Below are 21,648 nucleotides of genomic sequence, written 5' to 3'. Positions count from 1 at the left end.
GCCAATAGCCCATTGTGCAGCTCTAGTGCGACGTAAATGAACAACAACAAGGTTCTCATTTTCTGAGGATGACAATCAGAATTTCGCACATTTTTATGCAGTGTGAACAATTCCGCTTTTTTCAAGTAAGCAGGTATTAAGCACACAAAGACAAGCAGTAGGAAGCGTTAAACTAGGTGCCGATTATCAAAATATAAACATAAAATAAAATTTTAGAAGCTAATTCACTTAACCTAATGTAAAAGGCAAGATTTTATAATTTTATTAGCTACTTTTGCATTATTTGAATCTAAACCTATTCAACAATAGAACTGAAAATAATCTGGCAATATTTATGAAGTTTTAACACAGTTCTGAATTGAATAAGATTTTGTGATTAAAAAAAACTTATAAGCTCATTAAAAATAAATCTGAAAAATGTATTCAAAGTTACCTGTTCGTAAAATTGCGCCTATTCATGCTATTTCTGTTTCCTCATGCCGATTCCTGCATCAAATGAGTCTTGAAAATCTTGAAAGGCATAATCCTCAAGAATACCAGCCAATAGTTTCTATGGAGAGGGAAGATCAAAAGAAATATCAAAGGCAATTTTATTATGATACAATTAAAGCTCTACCTACCGTAGAACAAAAATTATACGAGATATCACAGTTTCATAGGCCAAAACAGTTGCGATATTTAATACCTGCTCTTGCTAAGTCATACAATGGCATATTTTTCCAAAGGTACATTACTCGCACTCATTTAATAAATCATTTACCTGAAAATTTCTCTTTGATGGATGTTGATAAAGAATATACTGAAGTATCTGATGTTTTCAAACAGACTGTTTCATCTTTTTATAAGAATGATTGGAAAAGCTCAGACTTAAACTATCAAGATTATCTTTGTAATAAACGAGATTGTTCAAAACTCCTTAATCTTCTAATATTGCAGTGTTTCAAGAAACTGGCTCTGAAGAATGACTACATCTTAGAATCAACTGTAAGTTCTGACTTTTGCTATTTCATTTGTAGTTCTTCAGTCTATTCAATTTATAAGTATAATAAGATAAACATCTCCCACAACACCCCGTTGTAGGTCGTGATGATCCTGGATCTACCTCTTTTCCAGTTCGTTAGGGGTTTATGTAATAGGATTTTCTTTAAATTTGAGTCATCATTCCTTCTGAAAATGCGAGCTGCCCAATTCATTCAATTTATTTTTATGAATTTCACAATATCTGGCTCTCCTGTAGATTTTATACAGTTCAGTATTATATCGTCTTCTCCAGGAATTATTTATTTTTATCCCACCAAGGATGTCCCTCAAAACTTTTCTCAAAAAAAAAAAACTGAACAAGCTAGTACCTATTAATCTGAAGCTGGATGGGCTTTGAACCACCGATGGGAATTGAACCTAAATTCTTCCTAATACTGGACCAGTCCCTTAACCGCTAAGCCACCATGACTTAATGATTTACATCTGTGTATCAAAAAATTTAGCTGAATGCAATAAGTCTAACATAAACTTTCGTAATTTTACTTTTTTACATCATAAATGCCAATCTTTTCAGTTTGTATTTATAGCAAGGTTGGTACGTACTAATGGAAACTTTATAAATTTAGTTTACTACAAAACTTTTGATTCTTGCTACTATTAGCGTATTTAAAAATTAATGTTATTTGAACATTCTCTATTAATATGGTCCTTTTTTCTTATAGATTCAACAAAATCCAAGAATAAATTCTTACTGGTTTCACAATGGTTTTCACTCAGAAAAAAATAAGATTTATCAAGAAAATCTTACATTTCAGTTCAGAGATACTCCAGCGTTTACTATACGAATAAAGAAACCTTTAAATGCAGTATGTATTTTTCATTAATTATGATTAATTAATTTTTTTGTCTCAGTGTTAGCTTCTAAATTTTAAAAGGATTCCCATATTACTACACTAAAAAAGGTTTTAGTGACAATAGGCAATGGTCTATAAGGATTTTTAAAATTTATAAAAATTTTTTGAGAACCGTGATGGAGCATTCGCCTTTCAATGAGGTTAATTGGGTTTGAATCCCTGCGGTGGCTGATCGATATGAATTTTGCATCCCACTTGCAACACCCGCACCCTATGGCAGAATTTTTTCAAGCTATCTGCGACAAAACTCTCTAGCACTAATATCTTTCTGCAAGCTACTTTTAATCATAACAAACATATATGTTACTAATTTAAAATAACAAAAACTATTATAATTTTTTTTAAATTGAACTCGTAATAATTTTTATTCTAATATTATGGGCGATATCCTCGCATTTTTTTTGGAGGGGAGGAACACACTATTTATTTCCCTCTTCGCATTTTGAAATTAATCATCACAATGAAAAAATAATTAAAAATCTTGCAATGTGTTGCCAGAGAAAAGATCGGCAGCGAAATCACTCGAATTGGACTCTATAAAGAATATCGGATTTAAAATCTATGGAGAAATTAATAGCAATAACTGCTAAAAATTGGATAGAATCATTGCCTTAAAAAGTAAATACTCAAATGCACGATTCGAATTTTCCATATAGTTTGAAATATATCGGGATATTTTAAAAACATGTAAAAATTAATATCAATAACTGCCGAAAATTCAATGGAAACATTACTTCGATTTACGATACTATCGGCGTAAAATGAGTGAGTCAAATGCGTGATTATGTATGATTCAAATATTGCATGTAAATTTCTGTATAAAGGAAAACAAAAACTTTTTAATTTTCAAAAGAAAAATCTTTCTGCAAGAACTCTGTAACGTTCTGCGACAATGTAGCCGTGTCACTGCGATTCTGCCACGGGGCACCCACAGTGCTGACATGAAATATCCTCAGTACTAGATGGATCATGGAGTCGGAGCCGTGTTGCCGTAAAGCTAACCGTGAGTGGTTTTCATGTTTTTCCTCTATATGTACAAATACAGGTTATTTCCACCTAAAAGTCCTTCACAAAGGCAAATTTCTTCCAATATTGATCCAGGAGTTCCCTTATCTTCTAGATTGAATTCAAAATTATAGGACTACTGAGTCGAATATTAGTAGTCGTAAACCGAAAAATTGGGTCGGTTGTTCAACAATGGTTATAAAATTAAAAACAATTATTATTTTTTTAAAATTTTGCGAGTATTAGAACTCTTTTGTACTTTGACAATGGTAGTAGACAGGAATTCAAAATTACAAGACTACTGAGTTGAACATTAGCAGTCGTGAACTGAAAAATTGGGTCCGTTGTTCAATAACGACTATAAAATTTAAATATATATTTCTTTTTTTTTCGAAAAAAATTTTGTGAGTATTAGAATTCTTTTGTACTTTGACAATGGTAGTTGACAAGAATTCAAAATTGCAGGACTACTGAGTTGAACATTAGTAGTCATAAACTGAAAAATTGGGTCGGTTGTTCAACAACTGTTATAAAATTAAAATATATATATGTATATATATTTTATTTATTTTTTTTAAATTTGCGAGTATTAGAACTCTTTTGTACTTTAGCGATCGTAGTAGACACGAACAAGTACCAATGCTAAGATATCTCCTTTTTCATTAGCAGCTGAAATTCCAGATTGAAATTATTCAAATATATACTGTATATTTCAGTGTATGAGTCAACTTGTTGTATAAGTCGACATCCTTTTTTTGATTATGAGGTGGCAAATTTCTGGTATGTTGGGTGTATGAGTCGACCACTGAACAAAATTAATTATGAGAATTTCTATTTTATTGTAGAAATTTTTAAAAGTGTGAAATTTTGAAGTCTTTGAATGGTGATGAAAACAAATCTTTCTAGTACTCAGCAAATGGGAATAAAGTTGAATCTGTTGTTGAATGGGATCTGTTTGACGATACTGCTCATTTTTTAGAATCCTAGATGGATGATCAGGGGTCTGTCTAGGTACCTATTTTGTAAAAATTTAGACATAATTTGTGAAAAATTATATTTTAAAATCAACACAAAAATATGGATTTATCATTTCTTAAGGGATACAAAAATTAAATTTTAAGAAAAAGTATTTTGTGAAACTACCGTTTTTCCTAAAGTTGAATTTTTGAAACTACCGTTTTACATAAAATTGAATTTGTGAAGGTACCGCTAAACGGTAGTAAATTCGGCCTGGACAGACCCCTGATGATGTTCTATAATCTTTAAATTTGTATCTTTATGATATGTTTTACAAGTTTCCGTTGTGTTATATTTTTTGAAATACTCTTGAATTTAGTTTTTCTTATTTTTATTTTTTTCCTGAAAACAATTTAAAAAATTTTTTCGAAAAGAAGAAGAAAAAAAAGATCTAAAGATGTTAAACAAAATATGATGAGAGAAAATGCAAATTTAATTATATATAACATATTAAAAAAGTTTTTGGAAAGGGTAAATTGATATTGAGTTTTTCATGTTTGTTTCATTGTTTATAATGCATTAATATTTCACGACCAACAAAAGTCAACTATCTTACCAGTGTATTATTAGACCCCCTAATTTTCTAAAAAAAATTTAAGTTTCAAGAGGCAACTGATGCATGCAGTTATACAGTATACGAACAAGAATTTTTATGTTATTTATTTATTTATTTAAGATTTTGAAACTGGAAGACCCTCTGTGTGCCACTGCTGAAGTACCAGATTATAATTTTCATCCTAAGGCATTGGGATTTGCTGCTGATAGAAAATGGATAACTTCTGTTCCTGGTTAGTATAATACTATATTTTTGATTTTAATGTGTCATTTTAATTGGTGAGAAAAAATTTAAGTTCTTTTACTTTTAATATTTAAAACGTTTGCTTTATGTAAAAAAAAAAAAAAAAATTGCACAAAAATTATGCAATATAGAGCTTTATAAGTAAATTTAGCTGTAGAAGTCATACACTTCCTGGGTAATTTGAAAAAGGCAGTGGAGATATCTGATTAAAAAGTTTATTGAAAAACAATGAGAAGTTGCAAAAAGAAAAAGCGGAGCTAAAAAGTAATGGCAAATATTTATTGGTTGTAGGTCATTTCTCATATCAGAAGCATTTCATTTTTTTTTGGTACATCTTTTTTTAATTATAAATGATTTTGTGATAATTACAATTGTGATATGTGTCCTTACCTATAAAGGCTTGTATTAATATTTGCAATGAATCATTTCTCATTTTATCTACTAATTTAATTTTAAAAATTCAACTCAGAATTTCAATTTTTAGGCATATATATGTATATATATACAATGGAACCCCAATTTTACCTTTTCGTCAGACTAGCGTTAAAAAACACCAGAAGCGGTATAACATAAAATCGGGGTAAAAAAGTTTTAGTACATTTTCAAAAATTGACACTTACAAGATACTCTACTCGGAAAAGAAAAATTTTTTTAATCTTTACATGTTTTCTTGTTTTTAGATACAATTTCAGCACTATCCCACTCAATACTTATTATTTTCTTCATGGTTTGCACTCAAAAACGTTTGAGAGTTTTCATGCTTTCAAACTCTAGATCAATTGTTTATTTATCTTCCAATATTTTATCTCATCTTAATCAGTTTCATTATTATCATCAAGAGCAGGCATTGAATCAGATATTGCATTAATTAAAAAAGTAATGGGAGTTGTGTTGCAGTTGATCTTCAAAAGATCTTCAGACTTGCAATTTTATTCCAAAGGGACATTGTCCTTGTTGGATACCGCTAAGCTTTATTAAACCTGTTTGTAATGCATTTGAGTAGACACTATCCAGAACTGTGGAAATCAAATTCATATCTTCCAGAACAATTATTTTTGCTTTAAAATCATCTTTTGGAAATATACACATAAAATAGTATAAGATGGTTACTTAAAAATTGTTGAGGATCATATTCAGTTATTACATGATATTACACATTTTGATACATTTTTACGTTAAGTGCCCTTTTCTGTGAGAAAGCACTGTGCCTTTTTTATTCCTAGGGAGAACTCTGACTAACACCACACCTCCACTGCAGCATGAATGTACAGCAATTAAAATTATATTGTTATTCATTAGAAATCTGTTTTAAAATCAACTATTTGTCTGCTGTTTGTAAGACATCGATATTAATTTTAATAGTATTGTTCCAATGGTAGTAAAGTTATTTTATTTATTTATTATATTTTTAATTGTTTGTAGTTTGTTTCACCATGTTAAAAATATTATAATTCCATGAAAAAGAAATTCATACACTAACTGCGTAAACACCTAAGAGTTCTTCATAGCTTCCTGTGGTCAAGTAATAAATTTTTGAAATATGACCGTTTGAAACGATAATGAGCAGTAAGTAGCCTACATGCAATATATGTGAGTTTTCATGAAATATATGTGCTAATTACTTTTTTTTAATTGAAACTATTTTCTTAATTTAGTTATTCGGTAACGAGTGTTGCAATTTAATTGGATTAAAATTTTGTATAATTTGGTTGGAGTTTATATTTGTAAAGTGGGATGTCATAAATATATGCTATCCCACTATATAGCTCCACTATATAATTTTTTCTTCTTCTTATTAGTGTAATATTATGGAATTAAATGTGTAAAATAAATTTTAGCATCGGATATTTACCAAAAAAATAATAATAGTTCATTTGTTTTTACTGGGTGCTGAAAAAATGACAAACATGGAATTGTCTACCAAGCTCATCCGATATACAAAATGCGTGTCAATAGACATCTATACAACTATCACCACTGAAGGTGTTAAACAAACCTTTAAAACTCGATCAGGTATTATATTATAATATACTATACTACCATACAAAAGGGATTTATTATAGACAAATTAGGGGATCCACAATGTGACTCAATATTTAAGTATGTATGTATATATTTTAAGATGCATTAGAATGAAGAAATCGTTGCTTGTATACTATATATATATATATATATCTGTGTGTAATACAAAAATAATAAATACTTTTGTATTAATAAAAGAATTAAAACTCTTTCGGTTTCATGAAATGTCTTTGTTAAAGAGTAAGCGTAGAGATATTCTATTTTGGGAATTCAAGGCTAAAAACATACCATTGAATAATAATTAGATTTATATTTCAAAGGAGGAGTTATTTTTAGAATCTTGTTCCTCTTTCACTTCCATATTAGGAAGCATTAAATGATTTTCCATAATGCGTAGAGTTACAAAGGTATGTACGACTGGAACCTAATTACACCAATCTCTGTAGTATTTAATGTGGGACCGAAGGTTTTCGCATGTCTCTTGCTGAATAACGTGTTCCAATAAACATCTACCGGAACCATCCGGAGTCTTGCCCACATCCCCTCCCTTGTGGAGTGGAGATGTGAACTGTTATAACCACCAGCATAACTTTTAATAAGCCTTTGATAACTTATTAAGGCTATTGACTGCATTTCTTAAGATGAATACACCAATGATAACAGGGATGTAGCCCTGTTATTATAAGTGGACAGGATAATTCCTTAGCGGTGGAAACTTACACATTTCTATCTCAGAAACTAAGCTTAGCGAAGACCGGCTGTGACTTACTTCAAAAATCCTCATGCCAATCACCCACCGGGAAAAAAGTTGAGTGAAGAAAGGACGGCATCATCTTCAATGCAGTGAGCAAACTTCTATTTAGTGCAAAAGATGATGCTCCAAGTGTAGCACAAAATCTTATATGCTATTTTATGATTTTTTATTTTAATTCTGTTTTTTTTTTTTTTTTTTTTTTTTTTTTTTTTTTTTTTCTCCATTACAAAGTTCTTAAGTTTATAAAATTATTATTCTATAATGTGTTCTGTAGGAGTCAACAATTTTTCAAAACTCTTCTCTTGCTTTTACAGGTCATTGGTTTGATGATCCTTGTGATAGCCCATTTCTTCTTGTTAAAACAACTGATGATTTTCATAAATTGCTTAGCAAATTGCAGTTTCATGATCTTGAAAAGATTAAAGAAAGTACTGCCATAACAAGCTCTTTTGGGTGGCTTAATGCCGCTGCAACCTATCATGGTATTTTAATTTTCTATGGTATTATTGCAGTGTTGTAAATTAGAAAATGTTTTGGAATATTTTAATGTAAAATATAAATTTAACAATAATAGTTTTACAACCTGTATCAATTTGCTTTTAGTAGCTTAATTAATGTAAAAATTTTAAATTCTTGTGAATATTATTTCCTTGACATTTACTCAATTTTGTTGAACCAATTAAATATACTTTTTGATTATTGTTTTGCTTATTTGGGAAAATTAGCTTTAAACTTTGTTGTAAAAGTTCTTTTGCACAATCTTGATTTGATTTCAAGCTTTGCTGTGGAAACCTTTGTGAACTTATAAAAGTTTTTTTTAAGTTATCTCAAGTTAAAATGTAACAGTGTGGCATCAGTGGTTAACCACTAATAAAAAAGAAAGCATCATTCTTTTAGAAAATGAAAAAAATAAAAATAAAACATTATTTTTATGGCAATATAAAGTATTTTTTAAAATTAACACATAAGCAGTAGGAAGGAGGAAAATGGATACAGACTAGTGAATTTTTTTAGTTTTTACCCAGAAAATTAGAATTTTTTCAGTTTTACTTGAATTGTAGAAGCTATGGGGCTCAAAGATGTGACTACTTTAGTTCGAAAATTTATAGAAATTGTGATTGAAAAGAATTATTTTGGAGGGAATTAATTTATAGAATTTTAAAGTGTTAAACTTATTTAATAATTACAGAATTTCAGCTTGCTGATATTTAAAAATATTCAAATCTATTATGTGTGATAATTTAAGAAAAATAGAAAAGTTTGATATGTTTGGTTTGGTGTGTTCTACTTGATATTTTATTCTCACAATGTTATATAATTAGTTACATTTACTCTCAACTCTGCTAACTGGAAAAACTGTGGAAAAAAAATTTTTGCTGCATGTCAGACCATTTTTAGTAAAATATTTGTAATGGCATCTCTTAATATTTTCTTCTGTCTATGCCATATTCTTAAAACAATATTTTAGTGTTTAATGCCATCTCTTGACAATTTTAAAACTTTATGAGAGTAAAATTTCTGATTTGCAGCTAACCAGTTATTTCTTTATTTAAGTTTTCAAATCAACAGATATTTTGGAGATGTATGGTGTAGTGGCTCAGCGAAGAAGAGGTTTCAACATTCAAAACCAGCTGCTAATCAATCAAAAAAGAGATTTTATTTATTATGAGTTATTATATATAATAAAAAAACAAAATGAATTAAAAACTATGCAAAAGTAAACAAAATACTAGTATTCTAAAAAAATTTCTCAGCTATCATACAGTGCTTATTTTTTCAATCTTGACGTATCAAGTTGTTGCATATTTCATCAATTAGAAACTGCATGGCCATGATTCTCCGATTATCTTAATAGCTTTAGTGATAAAAATAAAAAAAATTGAGGCTGATAAAAATTGAAACAATTGAATCAGTTATGCATATTTTAAAATAAAGCTAAAAGTTCAAATTTTATTGAAAAAATACTAGCTTTGTTCGAAATGATGCTTAGCAAATTTGTAAATATTATGCTCACTTACCCTCTCATCTTTATTTATTAATTTATAAATGTTCAATAATTAAAAAATAGTTTATTATTTAAATTTTTTTTATTTAAATTCTCCTAATTTTGAAAATGTATGATAATTCAAACTATCAATTTCAAAGCCTCACCCTAAAGGATTTTCTGCTTTTGCCACTGCATAGTTAGTTATTACTTAAGGTTTTACAAGCTTTTCAGATGATACAGTTTTTACTGGGGTATTTTACAGGGTGCGTAGCATTTTTAAAAAGTGCTTAAAGGTGTTTATTTTCGTTTTTTAAAAGCCCTTAAAGGTGCTTTTTTCTATTGCATACCTGCCAACTCTTCCGGATTTTCCGGAGGATTTTATTTTCATATTTAAAGTGGTAGCAATACTCAGGTTATTCCAATTAACTTTTTGAATTATAATGATAATTATAAATGAGTTTGACCGCCACTACATATAAATAATTACAATAAATATATAAAAGCATAATAATCCCTGCACAAGCGAATTTCAACGGGATCAAAATATAAATATATTTTTGAGTCAGATTGTTTTTCGTTTATTGTTTTACAACCACTCTGAAAATCCATTCTCGGAAAGAGTGAAAGTTGGCAGGTATGCCATTGGGTGTTTAAAAAAAGTGCTTAATTTTCCCTTTTTCAAAATGAGAGTTTTCCTTTACTATGTTGATTTTTGTTTCGAATTATGCAAAAAGACACGGTTCACATTGTTCTGTTCAACGTTCTCAGAATTAATTCGACCCTAATCTATTTCGGCGTATTGTCAGTTCGTAGCGTATGAAAACGCCATTTGTTTCACATTATTCAAAATTTCATGATTTTTGAGAATTGTCAAAAACAATACCAATAGTTTTTTTTTTTTGACATGACGGTTAGAACAAGATAAAACCGTCGATTGTCAAAATCTTTCCAACCCTGCCTAATTATGATATTTTTTTAAAGTGCTTAGAAAAAATTTTTAGTGCTTAAAAGATGATTATTTTTTGTTGAATAATTTGGCTCCGCTCCATATTTTAATGTTGATTTTTCTTTCCTTTTCATTTAGGTTTCACTCCATATCACGATCTTACTTATCCCTTCGTATGTCACACCATCATTACCAATGGCCAAGATTGGAACTTTTTTGTCTATCAATTGAACACCATCGCATTTCACATCGACGTTGACAAGAAAGATCGAAGAAATATTTGTTGGTCATCCGGAACCATTAGACTTTTTGACACTATTGAAAATGGTGAGATTAAAGGACTAAATGATGAAGTCTTCAAGATTTTGTTGAAGTTTCTTATGAATGCTCCTGTAAGTGATGAAAATATTAAACTGAAACCTTACTTAGGAGAGGACAATCGAACGGAGGAGGAGATTGATAACATGAGATATATCTATAGAAACATGTACAGCCATCGTCCACATCCTAATGCTCATAAACATGAAGTACCAACATGGCATAGGATCTATTTGCCAAAATATAACAAACTTGCTAAACCTTTACCGTTTACTAAATTGTATTAGTTGTAGAACATAGATAAAATATTGATTTTAAAATTTTCATTTTCTATTCTTTTTACTATATATTTTCTTTGATTCAAAAATAATCTCACTCTTTATTTTTAATTTTTATTTTTATTTTTAATTTGGTAGACGGATCATGCGTTAGAGTCCCCTTGCCGTAAGGCTAACCTTAGAAGGTTTTTGCGTTTTTCCTCTCCATGTAACACAAATGCAGATTAGTTCCATCAAAAAGTCATCCACAAATTCAAAATTTCTCCCAATACTTGATCCAGGAATTCCCTTGTCTTCTGGATTGGGTTCAAGACTACAAGGTTATGGAGTTGAACATGGGTAGCCGCAAACACAAAATTGGGTCGGCTGTTCAAACGACGGTTCGAAAATAACATTTATTAAATAAATTTTCCACTTCCAACTTATTAAGCAATAATTTTTTAAGATAGAATAAATTTAAATGAATGTTTGTAATAAATAGTAAAAATAATATTAAAATTAATGCTGTGGATTTGTAAATTTCTATACCGAAAATATAAATTACATGATCATAGTAAAAAAATTATACAATATTAAGAAATAATTACACTGTACTTCAAATTTGAGCATTTTTCTGCTGTTTAAATAAAATTGGGATTCTATGTTAACAGAAGGTGCTTAATTCACATATCAAAAATCTAAATGGTCGGTAATGTATATAACGTATCAGTTTTTTTTTTTTTTTTGTGAAAGGTTAAGCTTCTAGTGAATTTTCAGATATCCTTCCCTTATGCATTTAGAACAGTGGTTACCAACTGGCGGCACCAGTACCCGAGAAGCATTTAGAACTCAAATATATTAGTTGTCACTTTTTGTGGACAATTTTCGTACAAAATCTGTATGGGCTTAAAATACTTTTCTTTCGTTAAAAAAAAAAAAAAAAAAAAAATTTCTTTGTTTCTGTGAAATTTAACATACCAACAGTGCAAAAAATTTATTTCTCAGGTAAAAATCAACTTCTTATTTTAATTTTTAAATCAATACTTTTGTTTTGTACAACTTGATAAAAGTCTGATAGTCATATTTAATGTTGCTTCAAACATTAAAGAGTCCTATCTAAAATTTTGATAAAGTTGCGGCCCGCCATTTGACTGGTGTTTTTAATTGCGGCCCCTGGCCTCATGTAAGTTGGAAACACCTGATCTATCAAGTTGACAACTGTCTCACTGCCAATGAGAGCAACATTTCTTTGCATGTAAGTGGATATTGATTGCAGTTGAAAAACGTGAAAAAGCTGCTTTGTGGATTTTTGTAAAAATGGCTCAAGGTAAAAAAAAAAGAACATTTGTTTACATAACTTTAACATTAAAAATTACAGATTTTCAGCTAAGGAAACAAACATATATTTTTTTCACTAAAGGGCATTTTTCATATTGCACCATGTTAAACCTTTATACAGTAAAATAACTAGCACTGGTCTCTATTAGGTAAGTTACAACCTATTTTTTACGCCTAATTTGACCTTAGAAACAGATTTGGAGGATTTTAAACAAAGCAATGCAACAAATAACCATACATGGCAGTACTTTTACTTTCGTTACTTGTACCGCCGGTACAAGTAAAAAGTACGTACTTTTACTTGTACTTCGTTACTTTTTAAATTTAGTACTTTTACTTGTACTTTCGTTACTTTTTTAGGGAAAAAGTAAAAGTATTTGTAACGGAAATATCGAATGAAATCGTTACTTTTTTCTAAAACTCGGTAAGTTTTCTTAAAAAAGAAAAAAATAAATAAATAAATAAATAAAAAAAGCTGTGAATGCAATATATATGCATTCACAGCTAACTTCGTTTTTAAATACCTTCTGTTTCAACTTATACACACATTCAATTATTTTTTACTAGCTCAAAGATCACAAAGCTATCTGAAACCCCGTGTTTGCTTTGTTTATGTTTGTGTTTTTAAAACGCGTTTCTAAAGAGTAAAACAATTTTAAATCACTGGTAATTTAATTAAACAAAAATAATAAACTAAAAATTAAAGTCAATAGATAAAGTTTCTTTTTCGTGCAAATCCATAAAAAGTTTGATATTAAAATTATATTTGATTTTAAAATTATATTATACGATAATATTATAGAACTATATTATCCTCCGAATTTAAAAATAAATTAATATCCATAACTTTCAAAATTAAAAATAATTAAATAAATAACAACAATTTTGCGAAAACTTTAAAGAACATAAGAATATTATTCAATAAAATTTTAAGTTACTTTGAATTTTCGATTTCCTAAAAATGTACTTTTAAATCGTTACTTTTTTTGTTTAGTACTTGTACTTTTACTTGTACTTTTTACTCGTTACTTTTTAAACTAAGAACTTTTTACTTTTTACTCGTTACTTTTTTAAAAATACTTGTACTTTTACTCGTTACTTTTTAAAAGTAACGTTGCCATATATGCAAATAACGCACAGCAATTTTTTAAAAGTAGTATATAAATTTAAGCATAAACGTGGTATACAAAAAAAGAAAAAGTCTCTTCTTTGAGAAATCAATACATTACCAATTTTACATGAAAAATTGGCGTGGTACCATTAAAAAAATTAGTTCTGCTGCTAAACATTGGAGTCATAGACTTTCCACACTGGCAATTAAGTTTTCAGTCACAGAAATAAGGAGAGAAGACCAGGCACAGAGTCACCTTAGGAACATTTCAAAACAGTAAATTCTCCTCTAAGGTAGTATTAAACATTCGGGTTCAGGTCTGGAGATCTGGTTGGTTAATCCATCCTCTAATCCTATTTTACTACATTTTTTATTGAATTGAAATTCCGACCCATTCCCGAAGCAAAAGCACTCGAATCTCAACTACAGTTTCGTGTCTGATGGAAATACGAATTTCAACCATTTTATGACTGCTAAAAGCTGAATTTATAGTCATTTTTATTGCCAAATAGAATTTTCATAAATAAAAATTACAAAACATATCTTATTAACTAGAGAGCTTAAATCTCATCTGGAGCTCTGTGCTTAGTGTGTTTAAAGACAATACAAGTTTTAACCGTTTTTTAACTGCTATAAACAGGATTTCTCATCATACGGAATTTATCGTTAGTTAAAATTCTGTCTATTTTCAGGGTTCCCACGGTCCTTGAAAGTCCTTGAATTTTTTTTTGCTAAATTTAGGTCCTTGAAAGTGCTTGAAAAACGTCTTAGGTCCTTGAAAAACTTGATAGGTCCTTGAATTTGTCCAATACTGCCGGCGGCCCTTTTTATAAAGCACCCGCAGATCTTTCTCGTTCCTTCTGTTTTGTTCCCGAGCTCTCTCACGTGGTTTTTAACGCCACCGTTTCTAACCGGGCCTAGCGTCTTGGTGTTTGCCAAGCGCGCGGAGCACAGCAGACAATCAATGCGTTCGGGGCGGGATTCCACTTCATCTTCTGTTGCATATGCTTAGATCTTTTTTCTTATCGAAACTGGAATACTCTCGAATTTCGTAACAATATGTACCTTGTAGTTTTCAATAAATTTGCCGTTTTACCATCCGCACTTGTCCTTACGTTTGCGTCATTTCAAAACTTTATTGTAAAGCGTATTCGCAAAGGCACGGCTTCGTATTTGTGTTATGTAGTTTAGACTAGTTATGCCTGGGAAGTGCTATTTTAATCCCCAATGGATGGATAATCAAGCTTATAAAGAATGGATTTTATCGATGCCTAAAAAGAAGTTTAGAGCCAAGTGCCGATTATGCATGAAGGAGATCGATATCGCGAAAATGGAAGAATCTGCTCTGAAATCACACATGAAAGAAAGGTAAAACAAAAAAGCAGTCTCATGCCCTGAATTCTCTTTTTCCAAAGACAGCAACATCTAATTCATCTGGTGTAAATACTCCTTCAACACGGTGTGCCCCATGTGAAACAGAAACTTTAGCATTGTCTGGTCAAAAGGAATGTGCTTGATGCTGAAATTCTCTGGAGTCTGAAGTGCATCACCAGTAATTATTCATGTAACTCCTGTGAAGGGATTAGTAAATTGTTCTCCAAAATGTTTGCTGATAGCTGTATAGCAAAACAATTTTTTGTAGTGCCACAAAGTGAGCCTATTTGGGCTCCTTTGGATTGGCACTATACTTCAAAGGGATTCTTATAAATGAGCTGAAGAATGTTGATTGCTACACTGTACTCTTTGATGAGACGTTAAATCAGTCTCTACAATCTAAGCAGATGGACATTATGGTAAGGAATTGATAATAAAGTTTGCACTAAGTATCTTACCTCCCAATTTATGGGTCATGGAACTGCAGAAAATATTTTGTCCTCTTTTTACAAATGCATGGATGATGATTAAAAGCTCTCTAAAATACTTCAATTATCCATGGATGGACCCTATGTCAATTGGAAATTCTATTAGAAGCTTCAGTGTGAATTAAAAGAGAAATATTCCCACCAGGTCATATTCATTGGCAGTTGTGGATTACACATAACGAATAATGCTTTTAAACATGGTGAAACTCGGATATGTTCCTTCTAATTTTTATTTTCAGAAAGAATTGTTGCTGCATAACATTTAGAGAAGGTTGTGTAAATTATGGATGAATAATCTCAGAAACGATGTATAATAGAGGAGAGGAGGGGTTTTTGGAATAGTCATGGAATATGGAATACCTAAGATTTAGCTCTGTCTTTCATGCAGCCTTCACATGGAAATACACAGGATTAAAGGATTTCACCATTAACCAGGGTTGGCAGGTTTTTGACATGTGACAGTTTTTGACAGTTTAAACCGTCACGTCAAAAACCTCACTGTCGAAAATGTCAAAAACCTATATTCATATATGAAATTTAATTAATACATAAAATTTATATATTTTTTATAAAGGATAGTGTTTCTAAATATGTTCGGTGCTCGACTTCGCGTGCAGGTCGTCGGGCTACCGAAGCGGGGGTGCCATCCCCTCTGCAGAGGATCAAAATTGTGATGGCATGTCTTCTGATCATCCTCAGGGATGTTTCCCAGACCGTCGCCAATAGCCCATTGTGTAGCTCTAGTGCGACGTAAATGAACAACAACAACAATCTAAATATGTTCTAGAAAAAATAAATTTAAAATTTTGAAGAAACACTTATATTTTGAATAGTAACCAAAATCTTGTACTTTTGAAAGCTCACATCTTTTGTAATATTATGTATTCATTTTCATGTGTTATTGAAAGTCTGCAGTGATATTATTAAGAAATTTATTTATAACCAAATTTAGTGTATAGTATAGATTATACTAAAAATTAGACATTTTTAAAGATAAACATTAGCAGTTTTGCACATTAGACATCTTTTAAAGAAAAATCTTTTTAATATTCTTTTAAATCTTCTTAATAATCTTTTTAACATAAGACAATACAAATTTAAGTGCTTTCTGTTAAATACACAGAGTAGTTAGTGTTGATTTACAGTATATTCAGCCTATTCATTTACTATGCTGAAAATTTAGTTTATCCAAATACTTGTGAATTTCATTTTGCTGAATACTATATACATAGTTTTGTTGAATATCTAAATATTCAGCTGTTGAATAATTACTTCTTGCTTTCAAGATATGCATTATTTGTATTCTTAATACAAGTGGGGGAAAAAAATTAAGAGGTAAAAATTTTTTTAAATGATAAGTGTAATAATTATAAATAAATATAATAAACAATATGAATTATATTTATCATTATTCACAAATATAACTACTTTTAAATTCAAATTAACAATCTGGATAATAAAGATATTCGGTATAACATTAAAAAAAATTTTCATACACTTGTATCAAGTTTGTATTTATGCAACATAACTTGTAAGTTCTTTATAAATATTAGTTATATGTTCCTTATATGTCAAAAATGCATAGTAATAAACTTTTATTTTTCTTAAGTATCAAAAAAAAATTTTTTTTTTCAAAATATAAATATTTAAAAAAATTTTGTGCAAAATTTTTCTGCACATGCATTTGAATATAAATTTCTGAGATTTTAAATCTGTTATTTTACCTTAATTTTAATTAAAAAATATTTTAAAACCTGCTTATTACCTATAGTATAATTAAATTTCAATATAATGCATGGCAACTGTTGGTAGTTTTGAAGTTTATATATTTTTTTGGCAAACTTTAGTTTTTGACGGGTTTTTGTCGGTTTAAACCAGTATTATACCCTTGTCATGTCAAAAACCACTTTTTGACGTCTAAAACCCAACCCTGCCATTAACACCTCTTTACCATTAGTTATAGATTGTGCTGAAAATGATTTTGTGAATTAATATGTAAAACCAGTAGGGTTGTTTTTAAAAAAATATAAATTTTAGTCCATAATACATATACTCTCCTCTCTCTATATAGGCAAAGCATTTAGGTATTATATTTGAAATTAATTATTGCCACAACAAGCATTGTTGCTTCTAGTAAAATAGAAGAGAATAATTTTTAAAATTGGTCTTAGATTAAGGTCCTTGAAAATTTTGTTGAGGTCCTTGAAAAGTCCTGGAAAGTCCTTGAATTTCAATCTCATCATAGAGTGGGAACCCTGATTTTTCAGTTGGGAGTTCCCAATTTTAAATTTGAGATATGTGTCTAAAATCATAGCTAGTTCCAATAGTTTCCAGACTGCTGCAAAAGAATTCGTAAAGCCAGATAGAAGTCACAATCGATATTTCAACCATTTCCCGGCTAGCTAGAGTGTTTAAATTTCCATTGGAGCTTTTTGCCTGATGCCAATACAAAATTGCAATTAATTGTTTCCTAACTGTGAAATAACTAATATTTTTTTGCAAAAACGAATATATATATATATATATATATATATATATATATATATATATATATATATATATATATATATATATATATATATATATATATATATACTTCTTTCCTTTATTAACAAATTAATCAGACTAAAAATTGAAAATACGAAAATAAAATTTTTTATAACTGTATTTCTAAAGTAGAATAAAACGAATAAAGAAGAAAACGAAAAGAACTTCTATCACCACTAAAAATTTTTGTCCTTCGAGGTGATGCACCTCATGTTTTATTGTATAGGTCCGACATAAATAAAATTAGTTTTCCCCAGGTTAGTCTTGAAAAACGTATTTATTTTCATTATTTATTGTTTATTCATAAATAGGCTAACATTGTTTTCTAATAGCAAATTTTTGTTTCATAAATAAACATTTCCTAACGAAAATGAGAACTCCAAAAAGAAAAAATAGCACGCTTAATGTGATTTTACATATAGTAGGATGCTACTTATAATGTCCTAGAATCCTAACAGCTAATGACGTTTTTGTTATAACTCTGCTCTCATCAATAGAATTAATTTATCAACAGAAAAAGAATTTACGTAGAAAATAATAATTAGTATTTTTATTAATCATTTTATAATTTTTATTTTAATTTGGTTTAATAATGATCAGAAGGATTTTTGATCTATGAGTCATGAAAATTTTTACGTCTCATTAATGTAAACTTCAAGAGAGTCTTAATACTACATTTTATTTTAATTTATGTAACAATTTATGTTTAAAATTTAGACTCTGAGAATTAAAATTTAATAGTTTATACTAGATGTAACTGTATATATAACTAGATGTAAAATTTGTTATACCTAAGATATCAAACATCCTTTTTTTTAATATTTGCAAATTAAATAATTAACAAAGAAAATATTATTATATAAATTCCATTGCTTGAATAAATCTTTGGGTAAGTTAGTTCTATTATTAATTTCAATAAATATAGGAAAAAGAGCAAAATATATTTATAAAAAGAAATATATTTGATGGTTCTAACTTTTGATTGTTATTCTAACCATATTTTTTTCTAACTTAACCTATTTGAACAATATTTTCCAGATTGCTCCCATCTTTAGAGGATAAAAAAGAAACAAGTCGGGAGAAGGTGTTTGTATTATTAAAATAGACTTTCTGGACTGATTTGATAACTTAAATAGTTTTTTGCATTAATTGGTTAGCATATTTAAGGTGTTCCCCTCTAATTGTGAAGATTGCATCTTAATATTGTAAAAATCTAACAATAGATCAAAAGTTATCAAGGATAATCTGTCATGTTTTTATAAACTTTTCCTGTAAGTGGCAACATACGAATACAAAAACGGATGCCCATGCTCCTAACACTTTTCAGACAAAATTCGGTCCTAGATTTATAAAGTCAAGAAGCTATAGGAATTGGGGGGGGGGAATGAAGCGATCTGTCGTATGTTTATATTTTCTCCAAAAATAAAGTGGATAGCTTTTATCCCACAGGCTTTGAAAAAAGTTTTAAAGTGCATAAAAGTAGAGAAACAAAATCAGTATACCCAGTAATTTACTTAAAACGATAAACGGCTAAATTTTCTGCAATCTATTAATTATCGAATTTTGTATTAGAAACGGTTCATTTCGAATTCGTTCAAATCCTTTGCTGATCACATGATATCGCGGGGCGAAATTTTTCCCTAAGGCTAAGTAAAAAATTAAATAGATCCAGCGTCAGAAAAATGCATATTATCATTCGATTATCCAAAAAATATAGTATTTTATCATGACAATAGCATATTGTTTATTTAAATAAACTTATCGTAAAAGTTAAAAACTAAAATGGTTGCTAAAATAAGACATTTAACTTTGATTTTGTCCTTAAAGATTACTACTATAAAAAATTACCATATAGTATAACCATGTGCACTCTGCTAGCAATGAACGTGTTAAAAGTCTGAGTTAGTCATTTATTTGATTAAAAACTACAAACTCAATCAAATAAAATCCTATGTAAAAAAGAAGGTTTTGTTGCAATATAATGATTAGTCACATTGTTCAGGAAAGAGTTTTTGGTACAAAACACCACGATTTCCATGCAGGAAATATGTTTCTGTTACAGAAAAAAGTGAGGAATTTTTGGCACAGGCCAGTGGGTATTTGGTAATTGTAGCATTTTTAACAGTGGCAACTTTTTTAAATTCAAAATTTTAACGAATTAAAAAAATTCTGAAATATTAAGATGTAAGGATTGAGATGTAAGGCTCTTTAAAGCATTTCTCAAAATATGATAAACAATATGAAAATATAATTTCAAGGTTCTTTCTAAAATGAAGAAAAATTAAGAAAAGCAAGCGTGAATCAAGGTAATTTTCATAATATTATAATACATTCATTATAAATCCATATTTGCTAATAATAATAATAATAATAAACTACACAAGGAGGACGTTCTTAGTGAGAAAAATGGAGATTATCAAATAATTTTTTGTTCGCCATTTGTTAGATTTAGTCTCCTTGTTGCCGGTGGTGACCTTTAATTTTGCTCAGAAATTTGTGAAATATCTATCTGGAAACAATACTAATAGGCAGTGTGGTGATGTAAAAATGTCACCTTTGAAAAAAGGATGGCTTTTGTTCCATGCTAATTTGTTAAAGTTCCATTCTACTGCTTAAGTTTTAATCACATTGGTTGAAAAATTTTATACTTCATACTAATATGAAAAAATACTGTTTTTCATTTAAAATTATAAAAAAGAAAAAAATTAAAAGATGCTTTTGAGAATGTTTTAGTGACATTTCCTCCACTCTTCCCTGTAAAAGAAGGAATACCTGGTTAGACCAGATAAATAACGCAACTTTATCAAATTCGGTGACAGCCCAAATATATAATTGCTTATTCCGGTTTCTTCTATTTCTTATATGCAAATCGAGTTCAGACTTATTTTAGGTGGAACAAAATAAAAGGGCGATTTGTAAACATCAAACGAGATAACGACTGAACTTTTAAAGTTCAGTCCTCTTCCGGGGTGAGGTCATAGTCATGACAGACTTGTAAATCGTTTTGCTTTAAAAAGAAAATCACAAAAGGATTGTTATTGAAAATAACCGAAATTCATGTTAAATAAATCAAATTTGAATTTTTAGGTCCGGTTATAAGTTTTCTCGTAAAATATGAGATTCCATATGTATAATTATTCAATCTATAAATAAAAATTGTACTTTTCTTAAGAGAGCTGTTTTCTTAAATTAGGATAATGAGCGTTTGACACAGCGAATTAAAATGCACATTAATTTATTTTTATACTATTTCCTTTATTTTGAACTAAATCAAAGAAAATAAATTAATAAACTACATTATGTAAGAGTAGACGCGTTTATCTTTGTATAAAACTTTTCTACGAAGACTTTTGAAACGGAGAACAAACTTCTTTCGCTAAAATAATAATAATAAAAAAAGTGATTTTTGATGAAGAAAAAATTTTACCCCTTGGTTATTAATTTATGTAAACTTAATTAAAATGAATTTATTTAATTTAATTTAGTTGGAATAAATTAATAAATCATTTAATCTTTCAAAATATTTCATTTGTTGAGAAATTAGGCTATACAATCATACATTGTTGCAATGAAAATAATACTAGATGGTAAATTAATGTGGTAATTGCAGGGTGTAAATTAATTTATGAATTAATTATGATGATTAATTAATTTAGTAATTAATTCAATCAAGTTATACGAATATTGATTTTGATTATTGAGACTAGATATTGATTCTAAATCCAGCCTCAACATAGCATAATATAGCTGGGCAAAATTGGATTTAAATTTCAAAGCCAACCTTACTGAC

General features: G+C 29.1%; 1 protein-coding gene across 1 annotated transcript; it reads left to right on the top strand.

The window, feature by feature from the left end:
- The first annotated feature begins 21 nt into the window (after positions 1–21).
- On the top strand, positions 22–11,067 carry mRpS30 (mitochondrial ribosomal protein S30). The gene is made up of 5 exons (XM_016051393.5): positions 22–984; positions 1,704–1,847; positions 4,594–4,705; positions 7,807–7,974; positions 10,564–11,067. The coding sequence occupies exons 1-5, from the start codon at positions 418–420 to the stop codon at positions 11,028–11,030; spliced, it is 1,458 nt and encodes a 485-aa protein (XP_015906879.1). The 5' UTR covers positions 22–417; the 3' UTR covers positions 11,031–11,067.
- The last annotated feature ends 10,581 nt before the right edge of the window (positions 11,068–21,648 follow it).

The sequence above is a fragment of the Parasteatoda tepidariorum genome, chromosome 4, assembly GCF_982258835.1.
Source record: "Parasteatoda tepidariorum strain Cologne lab strain chromosome 4, Ptep-v5.0, whole genome shotgun sequence".
NCBI lineage: Eukaryota > Metazoa > Arthropoda > Arachnida > Araneae > Theridiidae > Parasteatoda > Parasteatoda tepidariorum.
This window is presented reverse-complemented; position numbering and strand designations above follow the sequence as displayed.

What these genes read in the sequence shown, in the direction of transcription:
- mRpS30 (XM_016051393.5), top strand. Translation starts at nt 418, where the DNA reads ATGTATTCAAAGTTACCTGTTCGTAAAATTGCGCCTATTCATGCTATT. An exon ending in ACTACATCTTAGAATCAACT is followed by an intron (nt 985 to 1,703) that starts GTAAGTTCTGAC and finishes TTTTTCTTATAG; the next exon opens with ATTCAACAAAATCCAAGAAT. An exon ending in TGCCGCTGCAACCTATCATG is followed by an intron (nt 7,975 to 10,563) that starts GTATTTTAATTT and finishes CTTTTCATTTAG; the next exon opens with GTTTCACTCCATATCACGAT.